Here is an 11,153-nt window from a genome sequence, read left to right as displayed (position 1 = left end):
TCCCCACCCGACCCCTGTGGAGTACAAACTGCTTACTCAGCATTTTCTTTGGCTCAAAGTCTTTGCTCCAAAATTCATTCAGGGAGTCTCTTCTGTGGCCATAGCTGCTTTCCTGATCTCTGTATCTAGGTTTAGAGAGTATCCTTCAATGAATTTCCCGTTTTGCCTACTTGCAGTTTTGTTTTCTTTTTCCCATTTCAGCCTACTGTATCACAGTAGCAAACATGTCTTACTGCTACACATTCATGGAGCTTTTCAGAGGCATGTGATGAAAATATGGCTCCAGGGCAAATGTATTGACTCCATTTTTCCAAGGAGAAAGTTGTATGCTGGTTCTCTTATAAGCCTTCCAAAGTCCTGCCTCTCATTTTAAGAAACTCTGCCTTAGATAATCAGAGACATCTGCCAAAAACATTTGGCTCTGCAAGTAACAAGTAGATTAATTGCTCCTGCTGTAGCTGGCAAATGACAGCCTAGTAATGAGAGAGAATAAAATGGCTGGTTACTAAGAACTTTAAGAAAGATAAGGATCAGAGGAATTTGGGGGAAATTCCTAATCCAAGGGAATATATATAGAAATACTTGAATATGGAATTCTTGAAATGTCTGAGAAAAAATGTATCGGTTCATGCACATAGTAGTTCCTTAATATTTTTATAAGTTAAAAATCATGGGCTGGGATGTAGCTCAGTGGCAAAGCGTCTGCCTTGCATTCGCAAAGCCCTGGGTTCGACCCCCAGTTCCAAAAAAGACAAAAAAAAAAAAAAAAAAAAAAAAAAAAAAAANTCCAAAAAAGAAAAAAAAAAAAAAAAAGAACACCCCCAAAAAATAGATTAAAAAATAAATCATGGCACTACTTCTGCCATACATGATGTTAATTTATCATTCTTTTTCATCCTTCCCTGCAATGCAATTCTAGAATATCATGTGATACATAGGTTTATAAAATTAGAAAATGATATTTCATCCATTCAAACACTGTTTGGTTTTAAGTGTTTTCATGTGTAAGCAATTTCTGTTCTTTTTTTTTTTTAAATTGATAATTGGAATTCTGGTAAGGCCTTGAAGATGACAGAGACTAATAAGAAAAAAAGTCTCTTAGAGTTTTCTTTTAGGTCATCTAGGTGTGTTAACACTTTGGCTTCAGATAAAAGAAAATCCTATCTCTATTCTCAAATTTCAGTTGAGAATTTTCCTCCTTTTAAAAACATTCCAGTGGGGCTGGGGTTGTAGCTCAGTGGAGAGTGCTTGCCTAGCACATGTGAGGCACTGGGTTCAATCCTCAGTACCGCATAAAAAAATAAATAAAATAAAGTTTAAAATAAAACATTCCAGGGCTGGACATGTAGCTCAGTGGAAGAGCACTTGTCTAGCATGTGTCAAGGCTTTGGTTTCAATGCCAAGCACTGCAATAAAATAAAATACAAACATTCCAAAGGTTCAAGTTTTCAATCAAAGTTGAATTGCTCTAAAACACATACAAAATTCCAAATACGAGCTCCTATTTCAACAACTTTATTGAGAAGATTTTGCAAATTAGATTTTACAATTTAACATTTTACAAATTAGAAATTTTATCTGCTACTACCTAAGTTGCAAACTTTTCAAAACACTACAGAAAATCCTTTATTTCTTTGGATTTTTCTGTTCCATGCTGAGATCCTGAGATACATTTTTTCTTTCAGCTTCATTTTCATCTTCCTGTGAAATAAATTTTAGAAAACATTAAAATGTAAACTTTAGGACATTTTTTTCAGTTATACTTAATGTAAATAATTGCACTACATCTGCAGGAGTATGAACTATTGTGATTCCAGAAATCCTCAGGAAAAGATTATAACCATACAGGGTAAGATTATATAACATTTAAATAATTATAGTATGAGCTTTTTCTATTATGCATTGACTAAAATTTTCTTATATCTTTTTAAAAGCAACCAATTTTATCAATACCCCAAGAAGTACTTTTGAAAACACCTGCTACTAAAAAGTGTTCTTTGTAGGGGGTGAACCAGATATTTTTACTTCACTCTTTGATAAAAAACAATAAATTTAACTTCTAAGACACTTTATGTGCTCCAGCATGGCATTTTGGTCCCATCTAGCATACTTTCTTGACAGGTCTGTCAATTTTCCAATTACTTGTACCACCATATGTTATCTGAAGATCAGTCAGGTCTAAAATAGGAAACATGGGCATGTCATGCTGTAGAACGCTTACAATCTTCTACAGTTTCGATTCTAAGTGGTAGCCTCATAATTCACATCAGGTTCCTATGGAACACGGTGAATAAATGAAGTGACATCATAATGTCTGCTACCTCAGCAATGAAATGCATCTTGTGTTTAATATTAAATGGTGACCTTCAAAGTATAAATAATGACAGTCTGGAAAAATATTTCATCTTATGATTTGTAACCCATCTCATTATACATGTTCCTTCAACAATACCAAGTACAAAGCATTGCTGCTTTCCTACTACTTCTGATTTATCATTTAAGATTTTTCATTTTTATTAACTGAAATAAAAGGTATTGTCTAACTTTTCACTGAATTAATTAAAGCACCAGAAGTGATTTCTTAGGTTTCTCTAGATACTATGCAATAATGTTGGTACCAGATACATATTCCTGTTTATCTTCTTTGTGAACTGACTTTAGTAAGTAAATACAATTGAGGTATATACCTCAATTACATACACACACACACACACACAATTATATACGTGTGTGTATTATATAATACACACACCAATTATATACATGTGTGTGTATTATGTAATACACACACACACACACACATACACGACAAGCTATAACCTTTGCCTATAATAAATTAAAGAAAGCTTCCTTTATACATGTTGTTTCTCTAAACTCAAAAGCATCTGTGATTTTTGACTTTGCCAACATCAGGAAAGGAGAAAAATTTATAAATATTATGAACCAATCTAATCATTACAGATATGAGAAAAGAGGGCTGAGGTTCTGAATATCATTTTAGCAATGTTACTTTATGTATTTTTCCAAGCATAAGAGCTACTATGTGTCATTTAACTTTCCCCCCAATATCTCTAGTGAGTAGAGATATTACACTATACTCAATTGACTCTTGAAGATTCACTCATGAATAGATGGGTCCACTTTTAGATACAAGTTCCTAGAGACCACAATGAGACACTGTTCGTGTTAAGCCAACAGGTAATAGTGGCAAGACTTTTTTGTTAGGTCCACTGAATTTGTGGAGATCTTCTTTGAGGCAAGATTTCATCTTTTTTTTTATCTGGAACTACTACCATATTACAGGGAACTGTGAGTATACAGTTGCAATCCAATTAATGATTTCTGAACTATGTGAAACAATGGAGTAAAATAAAGTATAAGAGGTTTGCCTGAACAACATGTAACTTGGAAAAACCTCAGTATTGTTCCTTATCCCATAGTCATACTTCCAGCACTCTTGATTTGTGACAGCACTGAAAGCAGAAACATGAAAAAAACAGGAACCCTGAGTGCTAACCTAGCCCAGAATAGAAATGTAAAGGCTTGCCTATAAACCTGAGAACAGGGAAGTATCTACACTTTGCTTCCTATTTAATTATGAATACAAACTGTAGGACCACACTGTTACATGAAATAAAATTTTGCAACTTCCACTATGGTTTAATATATAGATAAGATATATGAAGATACATCAGTAAATTAACATTCTTAATATAAAGTTAATATTTTTGTTGTTGAATTTTTCTTAGTAATAAAGTATATTTCATAAATGCTTTTCTCCTCTAGCACAGCTCCTCTTTAGGACAGATCATTACTGTTATGCACAGTTCTTTACATTGAGCATTTGTTTCTAAATATTTTACCTTTAATATTTTTAAATCACTTGCATAACCCATAAGTGCCAATCTGTTTCTTCTTTTACACAAAGACAGCTGTGATCTAGATGAAAAAAAGAATTATGGAGGGGAGGAAAAGACGATCAACTCTAACTGCTAGCATTAAAACTGCCATGGTATAACATCATCAAAATAATAGTAAGGTTTTACTGGAAATAAAAGCATTAGAATTTGATACAACAAAGCTCCTGAAGAATTTATTTTTGTAATTGTGCTGATTTGTATATTTAATATTGTAGGTCAATTTTGATAAGAACTTTAAATGCAATTTAAGATTAACAAATCATTAAGGTAGTTAAGGTAGCAAGTCAACTACCATTGATAAATGACTGTATAATAAATAAAACTGCAAATAAAGGCAGTTTTTTAACCAAAGCATTTCTTTACTGCTGGATATTAAAGGCAAGCAAAAATTTTTTTCTGATAGATGGCAGGATTTTTTCACTCTTTGCTGAAATAAGACATCTGTTTGTTTCACAACAAAAGAAGACCCTTGCTACACGGATCATTTTCTTAGTGACAGCCCTGACAAGTTTGACATTTGTTTCACAATGTGTTCTGAAACAACCAGCAAGAAAACATACCCTTTGAGAGTACTGAAGGCAGACAGGCTTACCTCTTAATGTTTCAGCTTGTTAATTCATACTCCAAAAAACATGCTGATTGTAACAAACTTGTTACAGATCTGCTAGTTACATGTGGAATTTCAGGAATGCACACTCACAATACAGCAGTAACACCAAATAACTAAACTAAAGCTGATCCTTTAGTCTTCCCTCTCTTCACATGGACAGAATTGTGGTAAAGGGAATGGTCATTTCTAGGCATACAGGGAAGATGTAATAATGGTCTAATACTCCAGGTGGCAGTATGAGCCTAAAAGAATACTTTAAACAGAGAAATAGGTAAAAATCACTGCCATGTTTATCTAAGCTAAATCCCTTTTAACACTGAATAAAATTTGCAAGATTTTGTTTAAATGTTATTCAGCTTACACCATCAAATTGGAATTGAGTCCCTCTATTTTTCATTTACACAAATATGATTCCACTGTAATAAAAATTCAAAGAATTGATGCCAATTTATAGAACCTCTCTATCCTTTTCCTTTTTCTTAAGAGGAAACTAGGGACTGGGGTTGTAGCATTAGAACACTTGCCTAGCACATGAGGCCCTGGGTTCTCTCCTCAGCACCACATAAAAATAAATAAATAAAATAAAGGCATTGTGTCCAACTACACCTAAAAATTTATATATTTTTATATATATATATATATATATATATATATATATTTTAAATATAGATATATTTAAAATACACACACACACACACACACACACACGCAAGCCAAGCACAGTGGTGTATGCCTATATTCCCCAGAGACTGAGGCGGGAGGATCTCAAGTTCAAGGCCAACCTAAGCAACTGAGACCCTGTCTCAAAATAAAACAGAAAAATGGCTAAAGAATGTGCTCAGTGGCTAAGAGCCCCTGTTCAATCCTCAGTACCAAAAAGAAAGAAAAAAAGAAAGAAAGAAAAGAAAAATAAATTTAAAAATGAGTATGTAGGGCCTGGGGTTGTGGCTCAGTGGTAGAGTGCTTGCCTAGCATGCATGAAGCACTGGGTTAGATCCCCAGCACCATATAAAAAATAAAATAAATGTATTGTGTCCCTCTACAATAGGTGTGTGTGTACATGTGTATATATGTGTGTGTGTGTGTGTGAGTGTGTGTGTGTATATACCTTTTAGTGAAAAATATGTATGTTGGTAATACTGACCAAGAGAAGGAATACATAATATATTGTTTCAATTTGCAGTCATAGACTAAGTTCTCTTCTTCATTTAAAACATACATCAGATATAACTTAACCAGTATAAAGACTGTGCTTTAGAACAGAAAATATGCAAGTGCTGCACAACAAGAAAAAAATGTATCTTAATAACTGGAAAAATACTGATGATAATGAAAATGTTTTAGGCAAAATGAGCACACTTCATGCTTCAGACTAAAATTAATTAGAGTTTTAATGTTTTACAATTCCACCGTAATTCTTTAAATGGTGCATTTACTTCATAGTAATAAACACTTGGATCATTAAGTAAAGTGCAAAATGTGTGTGATGTGCTACATTTAACAACCTTTGGCCCTTTTCCCTATACTTCTGCATTCAGTTTTCCAATGCAATGAATAAGCAATTGAAGACCACAATTAAATTTCCTGACTTTGCATATTTGAGATTCTTTAGTTTAATACAAAAGACAATTAATCTACCATTTTACAACTGAATCCCAACTTTAGTGGGCCATGATAGATACTGAAATGAACTTACAAGAAATGCTTAATTAAATCTACTGTAAAAAGTGCATGAATTTTTTTCTTATGACATAAGTTGCATATTTAATTAAAGACTCTAGGTCTATACTATAAAATTAACTTGCGAGTGTTTAGTGAAATCCACCTCAAATACAAATATCTTTAAGTAGAATGGAGCTATTTTGTAAATTTTTATCTTTTTCTTTCTCCACTTACTGATTCAAGCAAAAGATAGTTAATCAAAGGAATCACTGTTCACTTAATATTACAAAATGTATTCTTTATTTTAAAGCAAATAAGATTTAAAAAGGGCAGTGATAACACTTCTAATTTCTTGTATGAAAATACATGAAAACAAATTTTTGTTGAGCAATAATTTCACTCTCCAACTTATGATTCTGGAGCCAATCTAGTGCAGTAAATTTGCTTTTCTAAATCTTTAGTACCTCCTATTACTCTTTACTTATTTGTGGTAGTCTTTGGGAGCAAGGAAATAGGACAGTTAAATGTAAAACTTTGAATTTCTCACATATTATTTGGGATCAAGAAGGGATCTACCTGCCTAGAGAAGAAAAGCCTTAAAGATTGGCACAGTCATCTTATGATGGCAAATTTAGACTAAATGGAAATGGAAATCACTGACTAGAAGGATAAGTCTAACATAAAAGGCAGGATAAAAAGAAAGAAAAGGAAATGAATGATGGATCACAATTGTGAGTTAGGTAGGGTAGCCTGTTAATGAGCATAAACTCAATTCTGTAAGATTAGGTTTTCCTATAAATATAAATTAGGTTTTCCTATAAAACTCAATTTTTACAATGTGGATTTTTAGGTATTTATGATATGGTGCTAACCTGCAGGTGACTAACGGTCTTATGATGAGTTCTTGTCTGACGTCTAATAACTGTTAAGGATCCTTTTTTTTTTTTTTTGGCGAAGGATCTTAATGATAGAAAATTCTGTCTCTTATAGACTTCTGATATCTGGAAAATAGGAATGGAAGTGTATACTATAAATCTACGTGAGAGGGTGCTACAGTGCTTACTTTCCTTCATTTATAACATTTTTGCCTTGTTTTAAAATATATTACCAGTTTTTGAAGTTTTTAGGTTGATAAGCTGGTATACACTTAGTACCAATTATAAAAAAATATCAATGTAAAAAGGCAAAAAAAAATTAAATTTCATAATGAACATAATCGTTTGGTTTTTTTTTTATTTTTTTATTGGTTGTTCAAAACATTACAAAGCTCTTGACATATCATATTTCATACATTAGATTCAATGATGCCCAAAGCATCATGTATTGAAGGCTTGATCCCCAATGAAGTAATGTTCATAGTGGGGATTTGGGGAAGTGATTAGATCATGAGGGCTCTGACCTAATCAGTGGATTAATTCAGTCATAGATTTAATAATAATGATATTAGTGGGAAGTGATGGAAACTTGGAAATTTTAGGAGGTGGTGCCTAAGCTGGAGTAAGTCGATCATTGAGGCATGCATGCCCTGGAAAGGTAATCTTGTCCTCATCCCCTTCTCTTTCTCTGTTTACTGGCTGCCATGAGCTGAACATCTTTCTATGCTGTGCCCTTTTGCAACGAGGTTCTGCTTCACCTTAGGTCCAAAGCAATGTAGCCAGCTGAACTGTTAGAGTCTGTAAACAAGTCAAAATAACACCTGGCATTTAGCCAGGGGAATGTTAGAGTTCGTAAACAAGTCTGGATGGTGCCTGGCAAAATGCCAGAGGGAGTGGTTTGAGAAGTAACAAAAGCGAGCCATTAAATGTAGAGATTCCTTATTGGTTGACTGATGTATCTAGTTTATGCTAATTAGATAAGCTCTGTGGAATGTATAAATACTGCTCCTGTCCTGCAATAAACGGCTCCTACTCCTGCTGTATCAACGTACACAAGTTATTCGTCACCCCCCGGTTATTTTGCTGCAGCCAGCCGGACTCCGGCACTGAACACCATCTGAAACCATGAGCCAAAATAAATCTTTCCTTCCATAAGTTGCTTATACCAGGTATTTTGGTCACAATGAAAAGCTAACACAGAAAACTACTGGGAGTGGGACCATTGCTGGGACTACACCTCAATATGTGGTTTAGAGGACTTTGGAACTGGTTTGTGGGAAGAATTTGGAAAATTTTGAAACTACAGACTAGAGAGACTTAGAATGTTGTAATCAGAGTTTAACAGGCAATTCTACTGTGAGAATGGAAGACTAGAATATTGATAGGAATGTGAACAATAAAGATATTGCTAATGAGGTTTCAGATAGAAATGAGGACTCTCCTGGGAACTGTACTAGAGACCACATTATTGCATTCTGACAAAAAACTTGTCTGCATTCTGTCCACATCTTGAGACTCTGTATAAGGCTCAATTTAAAGATGATGGACTAAATTTGGTGGAAAAAATTTCAAGGCAGCACAGTATTCAGGCACTGGCATGGATGGATACTGCTGAATGGATTTTAGCCAGGTTTATGTGAAAATCAGGGGCAAAAATAATTAAAAGTTTGACCAGAAAAGGAGCACTCTGAAGTCAGGGCTCATGCAGGCATGGTTGCTGAAGAGATTGATGCCAAAAAGAAATCAATTAATTTGTACCTGGACAATAGGAAAGATGCCTTGAGGGCATCTCAGGAATTGGCCAGAACCCACCTATCACAGGTTTAAGGGTATAAAAGTGAAAGCTCACTTGAAAGACTTTGAGAACACAAGGTGTTGTAGTCATAGAGAAGCACCTAAAAAGTTGTTTTCCCAGGATTCATTTAACCATGTGCTGTCTCCTAGGGAACTCAGAAGCTGATGTAGCTGTGGCCCCAAGTGGGCCCAGCAACTGCTTGAGCTGGCTGTGGACTCTGGCATTATCCACATGATGTTGATGTAGTGGGTAAGAAGAATGCTGAGTCAGGGAAGCTTCCATCCAAAATTCAAAGGAAGGCCTACAATAGCAGGCAGTGTATGTCAGGGTAGGAAAGGTCAAAACATAAAGTTGTGAGAGTGAAGGAGGCAGCAGTAGAGGCTCCAAGAAGTTAGAGATGTGAAATGTGTGCCTGGGAAATCTGTAGGCAGCAAGCAGAGCCAGCCCAAGGGAGAGGCCACATGGTTTGCCACTGGTAAATGCATAGGGGCAGAGCTGCCTAGACCTTTGGAGCCCATATTTTACCACCATGTGCCCTGGATGCCAGATCTGGAGCTGCAAGATTTAATATTTTCCCTTCTAGGTTTTGGTCTTGCTTTGGTTCCATCCCTTTCTATTCATTTCTCCCTTTTGAAATATTTACTTTGTGCCTGTTCCATCATCCTGTTTTATATTCTAAATACGTTTTAACGTTTTCTTAGAGTTTTAGTTACATTGCCTTGAGTCTCAAAGGTGACACTGTACTCGAACTTTTGAACAATGCTGATGCTAACCTGCAGGGGCCTAAGAATAATGGTCTTATGATGAGTTCATGCTCTAGTGTAGTAAAGAGGTACATAAATAATGAGACTTTGGGGACTTTTGGAGATAGGCTAAATGCATTTATCAGTATGACACAGACATAAGCCTTTGGGGTCTAGGGGAGGAACGTTATGGTTTGGATCTGGAATATCCCACAAAGACTCATGTATTGAAGGTATGTCTCCAATGTAGCAGTCACCAAAGATGGAACTTTTGGGAAATGATTGGATCACGAGAAGGCTCACCTTATCAGTTCATTAATTCAGTCATGGGTTAATAATTCAATGATATTACTGGGAGGTGGTAGAAAAGGGTTATTTTGTACCTGGTTTGCTCTTTTTTTTCCTCTCTCTCTCTCCATATTTAAAATTCCTCTAATATTACTATTTTTGAGACTAGATAAACTATAAATATTTCATATTAATAATTTTGATACTAAGAAACAGGTGAGTGTTCAATAAGTACTTAATATTTACCTAATAGATTTTTAGTAAGGAAATTAATAAATTATTTCAATTTAGGATATCCTTCATATACAATGTTCTTTTTAAGGAGGCAGTACTTAAGGTGTTCATTTCAAAAACTACAACAAATTCAAAGATGAAGGCAACTATATGTATGGTATGGGACACCTACCTTATTCTTTTATATGTCTCCTTAAGGTCATCAATTCATAGACTATTTAAAGTTGAAATATTCTAAGAGACCTTACCTAACCCTTCATTCTATGTATGAAATATTGATCATTACATTGGCAAAAATATAAAAGCAAATTCTTCAGCAAACTCTTAAAACTTTTAAATTATTTTTATAGTAATTTAAAAGTAAAACAATTCCCCAATCTGTCTTCCAAATTCAAATGATTTTAAACCACTTTAACAAAAAAATAATAACTTTATAGTGGAAAAATATGACAAACCAAAACTAAATTCTTTACTGCCATTAGAAACATGCTATAGCTGGGTTCAGGGCCACAAAAAACACTACCTTAATTGGTTGATCAGGATTAACATCACAAATAATTCATACTGACATCACATTTTCCTGATGTGATACCTTGAGAAGTGATAACACCTCTGGTCTGTGGTCACCTTCCCATTAATGCATAAACTCAGTCTAATCACGAGAAAATATTTGATAAAGCTTACTTGAAGGACATTCTACAAAATAACAGAAACTATACTTCAAAAGTATCAGATTCATAAAGGGCAAAAAAAGAGTAAGGAATCTCCACAGACTGGAAGAGATTCAGGAGACATGATGAACAATATTAAATAGATTCTAGATAGAATCATGGAGCAGAAGAAAAGGGCACAAATGGCAAAACTGGTATAATCTCAATAAATTATACTTTATTTAATAGTTGCACTACGATTTCTTTCTTAGGTCTTATCATTTTTCCTTTCCATTCTTTCCTTTATTTTTGATAACTGGGAATTAAACCCAGGGGTGCTTTATTACTGAGCTACATCCCCAGTGCCCCCCCACCC

At 34.5% G+C, this 11,153-nt stretch overlaps 1 protein-coding gene across 3 annotated transcripts in view; it reads right to left on the bottom strand.

The window, feature by feature from the left end:
• Nucleotides 1-1,499: 1,499 nt before the first annotated feature.
• The window catches only part of Phf14 (PHD finger protein 14), a 183,694-nt gene continuing 174,040 nt past the window's right edge, over nucleotides 1,500-11,153 (bottom strand). For 2 of the 3 annotated variants that reach the window (XM_015488259.2, XM_048785997.1), the window contains one exon: nucleotides 1,500-1,701. In XM_015488259.2, coding sequence (XP_015343745.2) covers nucleotides 1,627-1,701 — 75 coding nt within the window. In that variant the 3' untranslated portion in view covers nucleotides 1,500-1,626. Of the gene's footprint in view, nucleotides 1,702-3,863; nucleotides 3,940-11,153 lie in introns of all 3 variants that reach the window. The other variant, XR_007341522.1, reaches the window with a different exon arrangement.

Source organism: Marmota marmota, unplaced genomic scaffold (assembly GCF_001458135.2).
Source record: "Marmota marmota marmota unplaced genomic scaffold, marMar, whole genome shotgun sequence".
NCBI lineage: Eukaryota > Metazoa > Chordata > Mammalia > Rodentia > Sciuridae > Marmota > Marmota marmota.
Note: the sequence above shows the minus strand (reverse complement) of the source record. Positions and strands in the feature narration are given on the sequence as shown.